The sequence below is a fragment of the Hemiscyllium ocellatum genome, chromosome 30, assembly GCF_020745735.1.
Source record: "Hemiscyllium ocellatum isolate sHemOce1 chromosome 30, sHemOce1.pat.X.cur, whole genome shotgun sequence".
Taxonomy (NCBI): domain Eukaryota; kingdom Metazoa; phylum Chordata; class Chondrichthyes; order Orectolobiformes; family Hemiscylliidae; genus Hemiscyllium; species Hemiscyllium ocellatum.
In genome coordinates this window covers 28,973,384-28,992,912 of record NC_083430.1, presented here as the reverse complement: position 1 = coordinate 28,992,912, position 19,529 = coordinate 28,973,384, and the positions used below count along the sequence as shown (strand labels likewise).

At 39.5% G+C, this 19,529-nt stretch overlaps 1 protein-coding gene across 1 annotated transcript in view; it reads left to right on the top strand.

Moving 5' to 3' along the window:
• The window catches only part of stpg1 (sperm-tail PG-rich repeat containing 1), a 48,642-nt gene that overhangs the window by 8,231 nt on the left and 20,882 nt on the right, over positions 1-19,529 (top strand). The window contains exons 3-4 of the mRNA XM_060847163.1: positions 15,938-16,039; positions 16,351-16,530. Coding sequence (XP_060703146.1) covers positions 15,938-16,039; positions 16,351-16,530 — 282 coding nt within the window. The remainder of the gene's footprint in view (positions 1-15,937; positions 16,040-16,350; positions 16,531-19,529) is intronic.

Below are 19,529 nucleotides of genomic sequence, written 5' to 3'. Positions count from 1 at the left end.
CAAGAATTCCTGTGCCTGTTCTTTAGGTATTACAGCTTCCTGCCATCAAATAATACAATTTCCCTGCATGATCTTCACAGATTTCCGACACAGAAGCTTTCCATTTAAAAACTTGATTGTCATTGTGTATTTTTGTCTTACAATTTTCTTATTTTTAACAACCTGAAAACCTTGCCAGACAAACTCTGTTGAGCTCTCCATTTTAGGAATATTGTGTGAAAACAAGATTGAGATGGGAGCTTGTCTGTGATATAGTAGAATGGTAATGAGGGGCTGAACAGCCTTTTCTTCCTCCCATTTCCAATGATCTCAGTTTTTAACCATTTTTTAAAAGCTCAGTTTTTATTAAAATGATGTGAAAATTTCGGTAAATGTATAACTTTTTCCAAATCAGCTGGTTAAACCAAAGTCAGCATCTGTCTCTGGATGAGATTGCAGAAATCTCTCGAAATGGTGTAATTTTTTTTAACATGAGTGAACAGCCAGTTAAGTGGGCCTACAATAATTTGAGTCAAACTTCTCCTTGTGGCCTAAATGTCTTCACAATCATCATTATTGAGCTTGTTGCTTCTTGCCCTTGTTTGTGGTGCCTAGTGGTGAAGTGGTTGTTAATATGCAGATGGGTGGAATAACTGAAAGATTGATCTGCAATCGGGGTGTGGAGGAGGAGGTGGAGGGAAATGAGCTGTTACCAAGAGGGATGGAAGGTGTGGGTTGGAATTTATGGCTGGCAGAGATTACTGGGTGAGGCTGGGGAAACCATTCAAAGTAAAGATGGAGGATTGCGAAGTTAATTTGGTGATACTGCACATGAGGGATTAAAAGAAAACCCGAGCTTGATGTGGAATGGGACTTGGCTGCAAAATTCTAGATCAGTTGAAATTTGTAAAAGCGAAAAGCTGATAAGGAAAACATTTCAGAAGTTACATTTTGAAGTGTAAGGGTAAGTTTTAGCACCGGTGGCAGAGAGCTAAACAGTGAGTGGACAAATATTTAAAGCCTCAGGTCAAGGTGAAATGAGCATCCAATGCAAGCACCGTTGGACTAAACCTATCCAAGCATCAGAGTTATTGATGGAGGCCGACAGAGACTCAGACGATTTCAGAACTGGATGACCTCAACCTTGCCATCATTTGACCTTTTATAAATTTATAACTCATCCAGTTCTTAATACCACATATACAGACAGTTCCCAGCTTGTAAATGGGCTCTGATTCGGAGTCCGGTCGCAAGTCGATTTGTATACAAGTTAGAACACAACACAGGACAATATATAAGAGCCGTGCATAAGTACTTGAAATGTTTGTATGTCAGATCTTTAAAATTATACCCCTGTTTAAGGTCACATTCCTAAGGCTAAGTGTTTGGATGTCAGACATCGGTAATTTGGAGTCCCCTGTAATGAGTGTATTTCTGTTTGTAATACTGCTGCTGGAGTTACTAAGGTAGTAGAGAGGTGGAGTTGAATGTGAGTAGTGTTCATGTATAAGCCAACTACGTGTAAATGATGTTATTGAGGGTAGTAGTACATGGGTAACAACAAACAGGGGACCGAGATTGGAATCCAGGGCACACCAAAGATGACCATGAGACAAGGGGAAGAGACAGGATTTGAAAATGTCCAAATTAGGTGTTAACAGCAGACGAATATTGGTCACAATGTGCAAATAGTCTTGACAGTTACAAAATGTATTTTTACTTGCTGCTGAATAAATGCCTTGTTCAAAATTTTGAAATTTAATGAGTCTTATTGTCACAAAGCTGGTCCTTTTTTTTCTTAAAGCTATTCCTTTTCTTAAGGAGCACTGTGTCCTTGGTTTTTCTCAGAGGGATCGTAAACAGCTCCTGGTTCCGATTAGACTGGATTGGTACAGAGATTAAAGAGTATTGAGAAGCTTTTATATTTATGTGTAAACAGATGAAACTTCAGGCCAAAGTGGTCATGTTTTAGAAGTGACCTGTATAATGCAAGAGGCATAGTCTGCTCTCTAGCTGAGCAGTTCAGACCAGAACTAGTGAGGAATTCAACAATGAGCTGTATGAACAGACTGCAAACACTCTCTTTTTCTGCTCTTCTAACTTCAACCTGTAAGCATTTGTTCCATTTTTACTTTTTTTTTAAGAGGGTTTGCTTATTGGGACTGTTGTGTATATTCAGAACAGCATAATTAAGTCTAGTTTGGATAGACTGAGTTCTGTCGGTGTTCTTTGTGTTTCATTGTGTAATTTTGTGAATAAATTTTTGTTTGTTTTAAAACCTGGTAGTCAACCCAGCTAACTTACTCTGGGTAATTTTCACTGCACTTATCAAAACAAATTGCAACGTTATGGTCTGGGTTGCCTGCTTGAGAATGATTTGAGTGGTCTGGCCTAGTCCATAACAGACTGGGGCTCTTTACAGGATTTTAAACAGCAAGTGGTAGGTGCTAGTGTCTTTATTTCGGGTGTTGGTTTGGTTGGGTAGACAAAGCTTGGGATAGTAATGGCTCTTTCTGTCACCAAAGGTTTTCTGGAAATGGATTGGGTGACTTTGGAAGTTTTGCAAAAGGTGAATAAGACCAAACTGCAGGAATTAGCTGACCAGTTTAGGATTAGACCTGCCCACATCTGTGTGGAAAAGAGATAATTACAGCAGTAGGTCAGCATTTAAACTTGCTGGAGAAACCATCAGAATCTATAGAGATGGCAAGAATTCAATTGCAAATGAAGCAGCTTGAGTTAGAGGCGAGAGATAAGGAAAGGACAGCAGAAATGAGACAGCTTGAGTTACGATTAAAAGCAGAAGAGAGAGAAAAAGAGAGAGCAGCAGAACAGAGAGAAACAGAGAGCGCATTTGAACTTCAGAACTTGACCGTTAAATAGGGAAGTCAGCTTAAAACGCTGGAAATAAAGGCTGAAGGTAATCTTAGTGAGGAAGTAGTGCAAACTCGTGGAAGAGCAGAGACTTTGTATGGCAAGGTTAGCAGCTGAAGGGGCTGATGATTATGAGCTGGTCCATAAAACACGGTTTGGCTTCCAGAATCAATTTCAGTCCATGTGGGATAGAAATTGGGGCAAAGAGAAATCCTCACATGAAAAGGGAAAGGTAGAGCTCAGTGAAGATCGTGGGGATAACTTACCACAGGTGAAAAAGAAACCCTTGAGGGGGACAAAGAAATTAAAACGCTGCAGTGTTTTCATTTTAATAAAGTGGGCCACATGAGAACAGCGTTGGTGGGTGAGGAGAAAGCCAGATGTAGGAAAACCGGACAACCCTGGAAGTTTTGTTGGACTAGTAACAAAATGCACAAGGGAAGTTAGACAACTGCCTCAGAGTGTACACAATGATCAAAGGTTGATTAAGGAGGAAGTGCCAGATCTGCTTAAAACATACACATGAAAGGGTAAAGTTTATTCACATAGGCCAGAAGGAGTAGGTAAAGAGGTTACAATATTAAAGGACAAGGATCCTCTCAGTCTGTAATGCTGAAGGATGAGGAGATATGCACTCCTGAGGGTCTATTCCAGAGAAAGTACTGGTAACAAGAATTCATGGTGAGACAAAAAGTGCTTAATTATGTAAAGTGAGGCTGGAGAGTCCAGAGAAGAGTGGAGAATTTGTGATAGGAGTACTGGACAAATTATCAGCTCCAGGAATATAATTTGTCCTTGAAAATGATATCGCTGATTCACCGGGAGGCGTGCTGCCTACTCTAGTTGAAAAACCACTGGAAATGCAGGAAACTGAAGAAATGAAGGATGTTTATCCAGGAAGTTTCCCAAATTGTGTAATCACAAAATCACGGAGGCACAAGGTGAAGCAGGAGAGATCCAAAGGCACAGGTAAGGAAGCTGAAGTAGCTTTATGTGAAACGTTTTTGATCAGATAAGTAGGATATGACAGAAGCAAATAGGTAAACATGTAAGTATCTTTAGCTCTGCCAAGTTACAGCAGAAAGATGAGAATTTAAAACAGTTAAATAAAAGGCATTTACAGAGAAGAAGAGTGAATGCATTCCTGTGTGCTATTACTTGACAAATGATGTCTTCATGAGGAAATGGAGACCATCACACAGACAAGCAGGTGAGAATTGGGCAGAGATTCATCAACTTGTTTTGCCAGCAGGATATGGAAAGGAGGTACTGCAGGTGGTGCATGAACTACCACTTGGAGATCATTTAGAGGTGCGGAAAACACAAGCTAAAATACAAAGACATTTTTACCAGCCTGGACTTCACAAGGATGTAGTTGAATTTTGTCGATGTGTCATACATGTCAGCTAATCAGAAAGCCACAGGCAGTAATGAACCCTGCTCCTTTAATACCTATTTCAGCAGTTCAGGAACATTTCACAAGAATCTTGATTGATTGCCTAGATCCCCTACCTCAAATAAAAAGTGGTAAGTTGTATTTATTAACAATAATGGATGTGTCAACTAGATTCCCAGAGCCAATCCCATTACGCAACATCACAGCCAAAAGGGTTGTCGGAAAATTATTTTTACTCGATGTGAACTACCAATAGAGATCAAGTATCAAACTTCACATCCAAACTATTCAAGGAGGTGATGGATAACTTGAGAATAAAGCAATTCAAATCTACTGCATACCGTCCAGAATCACAGGGAGTGTAAGCGAGATGGCATCAAACATGAGAGACCATGTTGAGGGCTTATGGTCAGGATTACCCAGGTGATTGGGATAAGGGAATTCTGTTTGTACTTTGTGTGATGAGAGATGTACCGAATGACTCGACCAAATTAAATCCATTTGAATTAATCTTTGGGCATGATGTAAGGGGACCATTAAAATTGATGAAGGGGAAATTAATAAGTCAGACTTTAGAGACCACCCATTTGGACAATGTGTCAAATCTTAAGAACGATTTAATAGAGCTAGAGAGTTGGCTAGACCACATTTAAAAGTATCACAGCATTCAATGAAACAGGAAGTGGATAAGAAATCACAAATTCGCAGCTTTGGAATTGGGGATAAGGTATTGGTGTTACTTCCAGTAATAGGTGAGCCTTAAAAAGCAAGGTTTAGTGGACCGTATCAAATCGAGAAGAAATTGAGTGAGGTGAACTACTTAATAAGGATTCCAGACAGGAAGAAATCTCAGAGTGTGTCATGTGAAAATGCTCAAAAGGTATTTTGACAGGGAAGGAAAGCAAGAGGCGAAGGTGTTAATAATTACAGCACAGAAGGAAGAACCAAGCTCAGAGGATTCTGAATTGGACATTCTTCAAATCAAATTGGACAATGAGGAAGTTTTCAACAATTGGGATAAATTATTGATTTACCTTCCAGAGGAAAATTGAAATGACCTGAAAGAATTATTACAATCATGTGGGGAGATATCGGGAAATAAGCTGGGAAGTACTAACCTTATTGTGCATGACGTAGAGATAGGAGATGCTGTTCTGTTTAAGAATAACCCTGTAAAGTTGACACACGTTCAGATAAGTTAGAGCACGTGCTCCAAGATAGCATAATTGAAATGGGTTACAGTGATTGGAGCTGACCCATAGTCATGGTGCCAAAGCCAGATGATACCCAACGGTTATGTGTGGACTATCGCAAAGGCAACACCGTTACAAAGACTGATGCATATCCAATTCCACAGTTGGACAACTGTGTCAAAAAGTGGGACAAGCAACTCATATTTCTAAGTTGGTCTTGCTCAGAGGCTACTGGCAAGTACCTCTGTCAGAGAGAGCAAAGGTAATTTCGGTTTTCCTAACACCAAATGGACTATATCAGTTCAAAGTCATGCCATTTGGTATGAAAAATGCTCCAGCCACATTTCAGAGACTGACTAATAAGGTCTTTGCTGGATTACCCAACTGTGTGGTGTATATTGATGACTTGGTGAATTTTAATCAATTATTGAAGGAACATTTACAGCATTTATTGGACTTGGTCGATTGACTTCGGAAGGCTGGTTTGGAGGTGAAACTGAGCTAAAAGTGATTTTGCTAAAGCCCAAATCACCTTCCTCGACCTTGTTATTGGGCATAGACAAATGGCCCCACGGGATGCGAAAATGAAAGCAATTGGGGAATTTTCCACACTGTCAATGATAAAAGCAGTACTATGGTTCCTGGGATTGAGTGGATTTTATCAAAAGTTTGTGCCGAACTTTAGTAGTGTGGCTGCTCCACTCACTGAATTGTTAAAAAAGGGCAAGAAGTGTCAGTGGACAGCAGACTGTCAAAAGGCATTTGACAGCCTAAACACTGTTAACCACTGCCCCAGTATTAGCCACACCGGATTACACAAAGCCTTTTAAGGTGGCTATTGATGCCAGTGATGGGAGTGTCGGTGCGGTGCTCCTGCAGGAGGATGAAGAAGGAATAGAAAGACCCATTGGATATTTTTCCAGGAAGTTAAACATTCATCAACAGAAATCATCAACGATGGAGAAAGAGACTTTAAGCTTGGTGTTGGCCTTACAAGATTTCAGTGTTTATATTCCCAGCAATGCATCTGAGAAAATCGTATACACTGATCACAACCCATTGATATTTGTGGGAAAATTTGAGTACAAAAATGCCAGACTGTTTAGATGGGGCGTGTTGTTGCAGCCATTCAATTTGACAATTGTGCATGTGGCAGGTTGCGAAAACGTGATTGCCGACGCGGTATCGAGACTTGAATGAGATGCAGAGGCATTTGGTGGCTGGTGTGCCATAGCCTGAATTTGCATGTGGTTGTGCATATTTGCATGTTTATAGTTAGTATAATGTATAGACTACTAAACAGCTTGTTTTTAAAGGGTCTTAAAAATAAAACCATCTTTTTATATCAATGGTTTTGTTATTAAGGGGGAATGTGTCATAAAGCTGCTCCCATTTTTCTAAAAGCTGTTCCTTTTCTCAAGGATACTGTGTCCTTGTTTTTTTTTCAGAGAGGTCATAAACAGCTCCCAGTTCTGATTAGACTGGTTTAGTACAGAGATTAAAGAGTATTGACAGTCCTTTTTGTTTATATATAAATAGATGAAACTTCAGGCCAGGGTGGTCATGTTTTAGAAGTGACCTGTATAATGAAAGGGGAGTGGTCAGCTCTCTAGATTAGCAGATCAGACCAGAACTCATGAGGATTTCAACAGTGAGCTATGTGTCAACAGCCTGCAAAAACTCTCTTTTCTTCTGCCCTTCTAACTTCAACCTGTCAGCATTTGTTCCATTTTTACTGTTTTTTTTAAGGGGATTTGCTTATTGGGACTGTTGTGTATATTTGGAACAGCATAATTAAGTCTAGTTTGGATAGACTGAGTTCTTTGGAGGTTCTTTATTCTGTTCTTTGTGTTTCATTGTGTAATTTTGTGAATAAAGTTTTTTGTCTGTTTTAAAATCTAGTAGTCAACGCAGCTAACGTATTCTGGGTAATTTTCACTATACTCTGACCGAAGCAAATTACAAAGTTATGGTCAGGGTTGCGTGCTTAAGAATGTTTTGAGTGGTCTGGCTTAGTCTATAACACTGCGATAAACCACTGGACGGCAAAACCAACTACAGGTGGAACGATGGAAGAGAACATATTTTTCTGATAAAGTTTGTGATCCTGTGAGTGATCTAGACTGGGAGCAGGCAGTGTTTGCAAGTGAAAGAGAAAACTCTGTTCCTAAATATGCTAAGCTTTTGCTGAAAATGTTTATGATTAGATTAGATTAGACTTACAGTGTGGAAACAGGCCCTTCGGCCCAACAAGTCCACACCGACCCGCCGAAGCGCAACCCACCCATACCCCTACATTTACCCCTTACCTAACACTACGGGCAATTTAGCTTGGCCAATTCACCTGACCCGCACATCTTTGGACTGTGGGAGGAAACCGGAGCACCCGGAGGAAACCCACGCAGACACGGGGAGAACGTGCAAACTCCACACAGTCAGTCGCCTGAGTCGGGAATTGAACCCGGGTCTACAGGCGCTGTGAGGCAGCAGTGCTAACCACTGTGCCACCGTGCCGCCCACAATGTTGTGTATTCCTCTATTTAGTTTGCCAGTTTTCCATTTGCTGTCCTCACAGATCATGCTGTGACACACTTTCCTTCCTTTTAGCTCACAGGTCCTGTCTGCTGTCTCTCTCTCTCCCACTGAGATTTCCTACTAGCCTCACTCTACCCTCCTCTGTTTGGTTCTACCAGTTTCCACTGCTCTGTTAGGTACCATGGGTGTGATGTCCTCAACTTTGTAATCCAAACAGGCAGAAAACTAGCCACCAGGATATATGAACATCAACTAGCCACAAAATGACATGATCCTCTCTCACTAGTATCCTTAAATACAGATGAGGAAGGACACCACTTCGACTGGGACAACGCATCCATTCTAGGACAAGCCAAACAGAGACATGCACGCAAATACCTAGAAGCATGGCATTCCAACCGGATATCTATCAACAAACACATTGACTTGGACCTGATTCACCACCCCCTGAGAAAAAGAACAGGAAATGACATCACCATAGAAAATTACATAACACAGGAAATGACATAATCAACCCAAAGAAACCCAAACGTACAAATGGAAAGCAGAAATCATCATCAGTGCTTCATCCAGAGGCTCACTGAAGATGTTACTTAGTATGGTGATGAAATGTCTGAAAATGAGCCTTCCTGCTCAGCGAGTAAACCTACATCCACGGCACTATGTTTGCAAATTAGCACCAAACTGGCAGCCTTTATTATATATGGTGGAATTTAAGTAGTGTTTATGTATCAGTCGTCCATATGTAAATGGTGTTACTGAGGGTGGCGGTACGTGGATAAGAAAAGCAGGGAACCAAGTTTGGAATGTAGGGCACACCAAAGATGACCCTGTGACCTGAAGAGAGAAATTATTTTAAAATGGTGTAACTGATGTTATATTGACTGCTAAAGTTGCTGTCAGATTTTGTTAAATAAGCCATTTGAGAGTCAGTAAAGATCACTGAGAATCCAGAGTCACATGTAGGCCAGGCAAGGCAATGATTGTAGATTTTCTTTCCTAAAGGACACGAGTGAAAGAGATGGGTTTTTATGACAATTAGTGAGAATTTTGTAGTCATCATAATAAAGGTTGCCTTTCAGTATCAATTTTGTTAAATAGATTTAAATTCCGCCACTTGTTGGGATGGGATTTGAACCCATTTCTTCAGAAATTACTAATGTCGTGACATCCACCCTCATCCCTGAAATATTGCTATGGGATCTTTTAAGTCTACCTGATTGGGAAGATGGAAGATGGTAACTCCAACATTGCACCCCCCCCCCCCCCCATTCTGCACTGTTAATGCCAGCCTTGATTTTTTTGTACTCATGTCCTGCATTTGGATTTGAACCTGGAGCCTTGTAATATGCAAGTGAGTGTGTTACTGATAGAGGTACATTATTCTCTATATTTGTGGCAACCATGGCTACAGTGGGTATCCCTGGTTCCATTGAATCCAATAGTTCAGTTTGTCTAATCCTGCAAATAATATTACCAAAACTTATTGACTCAAAATGATTATTTTCAGGGAAGCACACATTTGTTTGTATAATTCAATTGTTGTACACCATAAGACCAGAAGATGTGGGAGCAGAAATTAAGTGATTCAGCCCATTGAATCTGCTCCACCTCTTAATCATGGCTGATAAGTTTCTCAAACTGATTCTCCCACTTTCTCCCCATAAACCTTGATCCTCAACAACCTATTTATCTCAGTCTTAAAATTAAAATTACTCAGTTACCAGCCTTCTGTGGCAACGAATTCCATAGATTCCCCACTCTCTGGCTGAAGAAGTTTCTCCTTATCTCCATTCTAAAAGGTCTTCCCTTTACTCTTAAGGCTGTGCCATCGAGTCCTAGTATCTCCTACCAATGGAAACATCTTCCCAAAATCTACTCTGTCCAGGCCATTCACTATTCAGTTGTCCAAGATTAAACTTAGAAGCTTCCCATGTGTAATGAGACATGCAGCAGACAATGGACATCTGGCCACTATTTGTATAACTTGTTTTTCCCCTGGAACATATTGATGGCTTGTCACCAAATGCATTAACTTGGGCAGTGCCAATAAATATTAAGCAGTTCTGACCAGTAGACTCTCACATTCATATCACCAAGCATGTACAAGTTGATAGCTTACTTGGCCACATTATTAACACAATTTCTCTGACTGTTAGGTCTTATAGTGGGTATTAAACTGAAACTTCAGGGTCAGAAGCAGAGGCATTACCAGTTGTGTCACAAGACTGCTTTCCCTTGTCCACAACTGCTGGAATATGAATATGGAATGCTTTTCTATTCATTGAAGCCATGAAATTATAATCAAGGGCAGAGTTGACCAAATCATAGCCATGAGATTATGGTTAAGGGCAAAGTTGACCAAATCAATCTACTTTCAAATTGTCATTGGTAAACGTTCTCTGACTTTTTGTGTTAATGTATACTTTCAGAGGTCATTACATTCTCTACTAAACAATGCTGCTATCATGTATTGAATATATTTGTACACAGAGAACTGGCTAAATTGGCAAATGTCTTCATGGTGACACGAAGGGATAGTAGAATGAAAATGCAATTCAGTGGTGAGGTAATAATGTTCTATGCTGTAATTTGTCTAGAAGTTGTAGGAGACAGCACCTCTATGACAGCCACACTTATGAAACATAAATGACTAAGCTTTCTTCAGATATACCCAAGTAGGTGTGCCTAGACATTACATACAGCTCCTTGATCATGTATGGGTGGATACCAAATGCCTGAGGTTGTGATTGTACATGCCTTTGTTCCATCCACATGAATTCCCAATCCTCCTCCAAATCAATGATGTCCACAGGAGTATTCAAAGAAATATCCAGACTGGGCAGTTTGGTTACTGCTAGTAATTAACTCACATTCTGACTTCCCAACATCCTTCAACCACCTATAAGTTACGACTCAATGAAATAGAATATTTGCCACTTGTCTGCTTTGCTTCTCCAATAACTTGTTTGACATAGGGCAGGAAATAGAATAAGTCTAGGAAGGCTATAAACCAATTAACTTTGTGATCAGCTGCACAAAGTTAACATAATTGTTACTCAAAGTGTAACAGAAAAAATGTAGAAACCAAAAAATGAAGCAAATACCAAAAAGGAAGGTTTTGTGTAATCAACATTATTGAATTATTTGAATAACTAACCAAAAGGAGAGATTAAGGTAGTGTAGCTGATGATATGTATTTGGATTTTTAAAAGGCCTTTCATAACTTGCTACATTAGTGGACTCATGACTAAGATACGAACAAATGGAGTTGGGTGATAGCTAATGGAATGGATAGCAAGTTCACTGCAAAAGAGAAAAACAATAAGATAGTTCCTCAGACAGGGAAAATGTTAGAACATGGAGAAATACAATGTTGATGTTGGGACCATGATTGTTCAATATTAATTGAAATGTTTTGGACCTGAGAATTGAAATTCCAAAGTTTGCATATGACTGTACTTAATCTAGAGGGAAATTTCAATGAATTCTTTGAAGAGATTAAGAAACTTACAGAATGGATGTGTGATTGATAAATTAACTTCAAAATAGACATGTGCATGCTAGGAACGGTAAGGTGACCATGTACTCCCTTGTAGCTAAAGTGACTAACTGTGGGAGGGAAACTGAGGGATATGAGAGCATTGATGTAGCAATCACTAAAGGTAGTGGTGGAGGATGCATAAAAAGGGTAGAGTTAGAGGATTAAAGGATATTAGGAGGAATATAAGACTGTGGGAGGTTAGATACCTAGGATGGAATATATTAAAAATACTTTAAGAGTTGCAACTATTGACAAATTCAAACTCCATACTTGGTGTCGTTATGCCAGTCTGGGACATCTTTTGAGAAGGGACCCATTCAAGGCCAGCTCTGGGCCCACCACTCAATTAAGAACAGTAAGTTTCTACCAATGAGAAGGCCTGCAGCCTTGGAAGGACACAAGTCACTGCAGGAAGTGGGCAATGCTGCTGCAGGAGGGAGCAGGAGCCTCCAGTACAACTTATCCAGGCACCTGCCAGATGGCATGAGATGTTGTAAGATCCTCATGGTATTTCCAGTCAGCCCATAAATGGGCAGCTAAATTTATTAATTGGCTACCTGCTTCTGTTTAATGGTTAGCTTCTGCCAGTGATGACCCACCTTTGGGAAAATCGCTCAGAATCGAGAATGCGATGGCTACTGCCCTAGCATTAATATTTCATAACTGCCTCTTCTTCCTGGCTTCATATCCACCCCCTTAGGATCAGGAAGTATCCACTAATAGCGATGGAGAGGCTATGAAGAAATTTTAATGCAAAGATTTTAAAAAGTTGTGACAGGAAACATAGATTAGTGAAGATGGTAACGCTAGCCAGCACAATTCATTTCATTTTGGGCCAGGATTTAGGTAGCTTCCTTTTGAACTAATTTGAATTTGTAGAGGTTCAGAGTCAATAAGGGGAACATTCAAAGAATGGAGTCGGGAGATTCCTGGGCAATTTTTCACATTTTCGGACAGATACCAATATTGTCGCTGCACTGGATTAGCTTTGCCAATAGAGTAATTAGTTATTCAGTAGCGATCCTCAGCACTACGACCCACATGTTTTCAGAGCCCTTGCTGTATTCCATGCTCTCAACTATTTTTTGAGGTGTGCATTAAAATAAATCAGTTAATGTAAAATACTTGCTTTTAATCCGTTCTCTATTTGTTACTTTTCATTTCTGTTGCAGATTACTTTTAGTTTTCAGTTGCTGCTTTTGTCATTGTGATTTGCAGCTTTGAAAAATTGCTGCACTGTCTTATTGTTGAATCAACCTGGTGGGACATGTTGCAAACCAGCTTTGGGGCAAGTGGGATTTGAACACAGATTTTCTAGCACAGACACAGGTCCACTACCACTGTACCATAAGGCCCCTTGAATCATCTCATAGATGCTATCTAAGAAATTATTTTTATTTTTTGATAAAGTCCTGTCAGAAGGTAACTAATGAAATGAAGGCATATTTCATTGTTCATCAGCTGTAAATATCAACATTTTTAGTAAAGAGCAATTCTCGTTATTCATTTCTATGTTTGAGAGCATTGCACACCTTTTTATATTCTGCCATGGGATGTGGGTGTCCCTGGGAAGGCCAAGTTTTGTTTCTGATCTCTGATTACCCTTGACCAGAGTGGTCCGCTAGGCTTTTTCAGAAGGCAATTAAAAGTCAACCATATTGCTATGAGTCTGCAATCATGCGTAGGCCAGTCTAGGTAAGGATGGCAGATTTCCTCCCTAAAGTGAACAAAGTGATCTTTTTGTACAACAATCGATGGTACTTTCATGGCACCTTTACTGAGGTTAGCTTTACATGCCAGATTTATTGACTGAATGTAAATTTCACCAACTGCAATGTTGGGACTGAACTTGTGTCTTGTCCAGGCTTTATATTTGAAAGCACAAACTGAAAAAACGAAGTTCTGACATCTTACAGAGAATGAACTTTTTTTTAAACAGCTCAGAGATTAAAGGTGGAACTGTATGGTGTTCCCTTATTGGTTACACGATGAAATGTAACTTGTAGAGAAGCAGGATGTTTTGCTTTTATGATATCAGGTGCCTTTCAGTTGAAAAGGTATACCAACAGACCTTCAGAAAACCTGCAAGCAAACACAAGTCTCTCTCTCTCTCTCTCTCTCTCTCACACACACACACTCCTCACTCTGACTCTCACTCCCACTGTGTCCCCCCACAAGTAGAGGAAAACCTCCACCCAGTTATACTCTCTTCCAAATTCAGGCTGAAGATACGAAAGCTTAAACACACATACCAACAAGTTCACAAACAGCTTCTTCCCCACTGTTATTAGATTTCTGAATGAACCTCTCAAATTTCAAACCCAATGTTGATCTTGTTTTTGTGAACCTTCTTTGCAGCTGTAACTTTGTATTCCTCCCTCTGTTCAAGCAAAATGTTTCACTGTACTTAGGTACATGTGACAATTATAATATCAGTCAAGTCAAATCAAAAAGAAAAACTTGTCTGTCAAATGAGGCCTAGATCCAAGTAACCAACCATGAAACAAAGAATCTTCTATAGTTGACAACAATGTGATAGCATCAGCTAAAAACGTAAGAGCTGTGAGCAAATCACATCATTTCACCATTTTGATTTGGACTCTTAATTCACAGAGTATCATGGGTGGAAAATATAGTCAAACAGTCACAAATTCTGTCAATTCAGAGTACAAGCCACAAGAGTGAAGTTAGGTGATTTTTCTGCCCTATTTGTGAATGAATGTGGTGTGTTTGGATACAGTAGGTACTGACTAAGTTTTTATAGCAGCAATTAATAATCCATTTTGCTACATATTAAAGAATGGGTTTGTTTATAATTTTTGTTTTCTTGTTTATTAATGGAAGCTAGTGTGAGTTCCTTTTCCCTTAGAGAGCAGTAAAAGTCAGGCAACTTAACCAAACTTGCTTACCAGTGTACTCTTCCCTTTAAGGTCATGAGCTCTGGGTTATGAATTTGCTGACATAACCACCACATCATCATCTCTGACAATATTTTTCCATTTGCTTCCACTTCACCTGAAATCACCAATTTAATAAGCTGTTCATGGATGTTCAGTTTCAGTTCTGCCAGAATTGTGTGGTGCCAACAGCATCATAACTTTAGTCCAAATTTGGACCAATGTGATAAATTTTAGAGGAGAAGTGAGAATGACTTGGCATTGAGGCAGCATTTCATGTAGTATGAAGGACTAATACAACCAAGAAATGTGAATTCTGGAGATCTGGAACATAATCAAAAATTGCTAGGGAAACCAAGCAGGTTAGGCAGCAACCAAGAACAGAAAGCAGAGTTAATATTTCAATGACCCTTCTTCAGGACTGGTATTATAGGTGTGAAGGAGCCTTGGGAAAATTTAAGTCAATGTGGCACAAGGGGAAAACTCTCCATTAGTTAGAGTCATACCCAGCTCAAAGATGGTTGTGGTTGACAGAGGCCTATCATCTCAACCCTAAGACATCACTGCAGGAGTTCCTTAGGTTAATGTCCTAGGCCCAAACATCTCCAGCTGCTTTATCAACAATATGTCTTCCACCATAAACATTGAAATGAGGATGTTTGTTGATTTTTGCACAGTGTTCAGCATCATTCACAATACATTAGTCCACCTGCATACAAGAGTTGGACACTATTTAGGTCTGGGTTAATAAGTCTCAGGTAACCTTCATGCCAGATAAGTTCCAGATGTTGACAGTCTCCAACAATAGAGCGTCTTTGACATTCAGTGGTATTGGCATTGGTGAAACGCCACTAGTAATATCCTAGGAATCACCACTGACCATAAACTGATTGAGTCAGCCATATAAATATTTTAGTTGCAGGGCATGCCTGAAACTTGTAATTCCGTGGTGAGCAACTCACCTGTTGACTCCTCAAAGTCTGTCCTCTATCTACAGGCTTATACCAGAAGTTTGATTTATCCAGAAGCTGGATAAGCACAGCTCAATTGACACAAGAAGTTCAATACCATCCAGAATACAATAGTGCTTGATGTGCAGACCATCACCAACTTTAAACACTCATGTGCCCCACCACCAGCACACCGTGGTTGAATCATATATCATTTACAAGATTCACTGTAGCATCTCACCGAGGCTCCAGCAACGGCAGCTTTCAAACCTATAATCTCCATCAAATAGTTGGACAAGGGCAGTAAGAGATGTGAGAATAGTCTCTTCTCCAATTTCTATCCACGTCACCAGTCAACCTGACATAAGAGGATTGTGAGTGAGTCAAATTTCTAGAATTTCCTCTGCTATTCAAGAAGGCAGTTCACCAGTTAGGGATGGGGAATAAGTGCCCATATCTCATGAATGAATTAAAGAAATCCCTGTCATGGTGGTTATTATCAATGAATGCAGTAATAACATGTCATTTTGTTTGGATCAGTAAGTATTTACACAGACTTTCTTTTACAGAGTGAAAACCCAGGACCGGGTTCCTATGATTACATTCATAAATCAATCGAAACTTTCAGCACCTCAGTCTCCAAAAGAGGAATGGGGGGACTTGCAGCCAAAGTGAGTTATTGCATTTTCTCCTCATAATGTAATTGTAATATCAAGGGAAATGTTCACTCCTTGTTTGGTGATTGCTACTTGTTCTATCAATGGCTAAATCTTCATGCAAACAACCTCTGTAAAGTAGAAAAATAACATAAACTATATTAATATATCATCCAAGGTTTGTGCATTGAAAATGATAAGTAATTCCAGATTAATCCAAATGTAATATTTAGAGCCTGAAATGAGCTGACACATTTTGATATTGTTCTTTTTTTTTCCATGATTGTTCCAATAATTAAATCTCTTCATCTTTTCCCTCTGTTTAGGCATCCCGTCAAGGACGGAAAAGCATTTCTCAGACACCAGGAGCAAATGCATACAATATTCCATCTCGATTTTTATCGAAGGTCGATTATCATCAGGGGAACAGCAGTATGTTCCAGCGTCCCATTGCTTTGAAAGTGGATGATCTCAAAAATGTTACACCAGGTCCCAATGAGTATAACGTGAGTAAGGCAACTCAATATCTTTGCTCCAACTGCAGTAACCTTTCAATCATCAGCAAGCTACCACTTGAGTGAAGCATCTACTTTGTTACAATGCACCCCAAATGGAGGTGTCAAATAATTCAGTCTTCATCATTTTTTTGAGGTTTGCTTCAGTTTTCCTTTTGAATATTTATCACATGAGTATGTAAAACATTTGTGTTGACAACAACAACAAGTAATATTTTTGTTCAAGTAAAGATGTTGTTTAGCTTTACAGCCATATAGATAGAAATTCTTTAGGAGATACATGTGTGTTTACAATATCTAACTTGGGAGTATCACTTTTACAATTATTATACTGCTGCCTCACAGCGCGAAGGACCAGGGTTTGATTCCAGGCACAGGCGACTGTCTGTGTGGAGTTTGCACATTCTCCCCGTGTCTGCGTGGGTTTCCTCCCAATGTTCCAGTTTCCTCCCACAATGTAAAGATGTGCAGATTAGGCGGATTGGCCATACTAAATTGCCCATAGTATTTAGAGATGTGTAGGTTAGGTGCATTAGTCAAGGGTAAATGTCAGATAATAAGGTAGGGGAATGGATCTAGATGGGTGCCTCTTCGGAGGGTCAGTGTGGATTTGTTGGACCAAATGGCCTGTTTCCATGCTGTAGGGATTCTACGATTTCTTCTATGAAGTAAGGCCAAAGGACCAGGTCAATACATTATGGTACACTGTTGGAATGATCATGAATGATCATTGAATCGTATTAACAAGACGGGGCATTGATGAGCATGTAGCATCACATGGAGAGGTACAACTAATGTTCAACACTTATTTCAATGTTTGTAGAAATGTAATTATTGAATAGGCAAAGTTTAATAGAAGGAAAGAGAGGCCAGAGAAAAAGAGATCCATTCTTTATATGCTGACAGAGCATTGCTCTTATCAAGAGTTTAAGACAGAGTTGATTCAAGAACAACTTCATATTTAGGATGGTAAACAAGACTTCAAAAACAGAACTGGCTGATCTTTCAAGAGAAACCGCTATGCCACGGTAAAAATTGTATGGGGTGATTCAGTTCACAGGCTGCAAAGAAGAAAGCAAACAAAAACCATATTCCAACAAAATGGAAAAGAAGCAATTAACCATACTTTGAAATGTTTTCAGTGTAAAGGTAACAAGCTGTACAAATGAGAAGAATATCAACATTGCCAAATTCTGGAAAATTATTAAATTACCCTGTCATTTTAAACTGTAGAAACTTGGAAAACAATGGGATTTTGAAAATCAGCAAGGTCAGAAAGAAAAATTGGGAGAAACCAAAGATTCTGAAAATAAATCCTGGAGTGTCAAATTTGGAGACAAATCGATATCCCACAGAGTTCAAACTAAATATAGGAGTTGGCATTTTGGTATTATTGGATACATTTAAATGGCTTAAACAAATGAAATAATAATCATCAACATGAGATTACGAGGTCTTTGATGACCACCATTGAAAGTTGAAGACCAGCTAACAATGAGAGTCACAGAAATGGAAAGAGAAATCATGGAATTGGAATCCAGAATATGCTCTGTGAAGTAGTAAGAAGTGCTTAAAGCTGAGATTAATTTGTAACGTCAATGAGATTGCTGATGCAAAGTAAGCATATTCATTTCATGATGACTTCCTGAACCTTTCCTCTAACTTTGGAAATTAAAGATAGAATACCACACCACCCTGTGAGACAATACTCGCTCAACTTGCTATACAACTCAAGGAGAGTATCTCATTCACTCTTGGAAAAGGTTAAAGAAGAAATAAAAATATATGCTAAGAGTATTTCACTGACTCAATGAGATGCTATTCAGATTAGGTTATGATTCCAAAACCAAATGGTTTGAAAAGAATCTGTCTGGATTAACTCAGTTAAACCAAGTACCAAAATTGATTTTTACCCAAAAACTAACCGAGAGCACCCTATTCACCAAACTGGATGTAAACGATGGATTGTGGCTATTACTTCTGGATGAAAATTCTAAAATATAACCATACTTATCACACCTTTTGAGTGTTATCGTTTTAATTGTTGACATTTGGAATCATGTCTGCTGCAGAAGTACTTTAGGGAACAATGTCTAACACAAAGCAGTAACACATTCACCAACCCCTCCACACATCCACCACCCCACCGCCCCCCCACCCCAACAGCAGTGTGTCCAGTCTGCAAGATGCAGCAATTCACCAAGGCTCCTGAGCCAACACTTTCCATACAGCCACCATCTCGCGAAGGATAAGGGCAACTGATGCATGGGAGCACCACCACCTGTATGTTTCTCTCCACTCATCATCCTGACTTGGAAATATATCAGCATTTCTTCACTGTCACTGCGCCAAAATCCTAGGACTCCCTCCCTCATGGCATTGTGGATCTACCTGTAGCTGTTCAAGATGGCAAAGGCAACTAGCAATGAATGTTGACTGAGCCAGGAATATCCACATCCTGCAGACGAATTCAAAAAATTAGAAGGCATTAATAAACCACATGAGTTACGTACTAATACCTGAAGAACATGACTGAAACGTGAGAACGCAAAGTCCAATAAATGCAGAAGGTCAAGTTTGCAAGACCTTGGATAAAATTTCTTCGGCTCATCATTCAAGCTAATAGAATCACAGTTGATCCACAAGAAAAAAATGTCGATAAGAGAATTCCTACCTATAGGAACATCACAGAACGTCAAAGTTTTCTCAAAGTGGGCAATTTTCAAACTAATTTGGTGAAGATTAGTGACAGCTAGGGGAGAGAGAGTGTGGTATAAGATTAATAGAGACAAATAATGATTGGAGCGAAGCCACCACAGCTGAGATCATATGCACTGGGTAAACATCATGGTATCATAGGAAGAAATAATAATGCATTGAAATCATCCAACAACGAAATATAGAAACTTGGTCTTGTTACTCAGAAGAAGAGGAAGAAGAGAGGAGCATTGACACTGACAAATGGGATAGTGCAGAACATCCTCACCCTC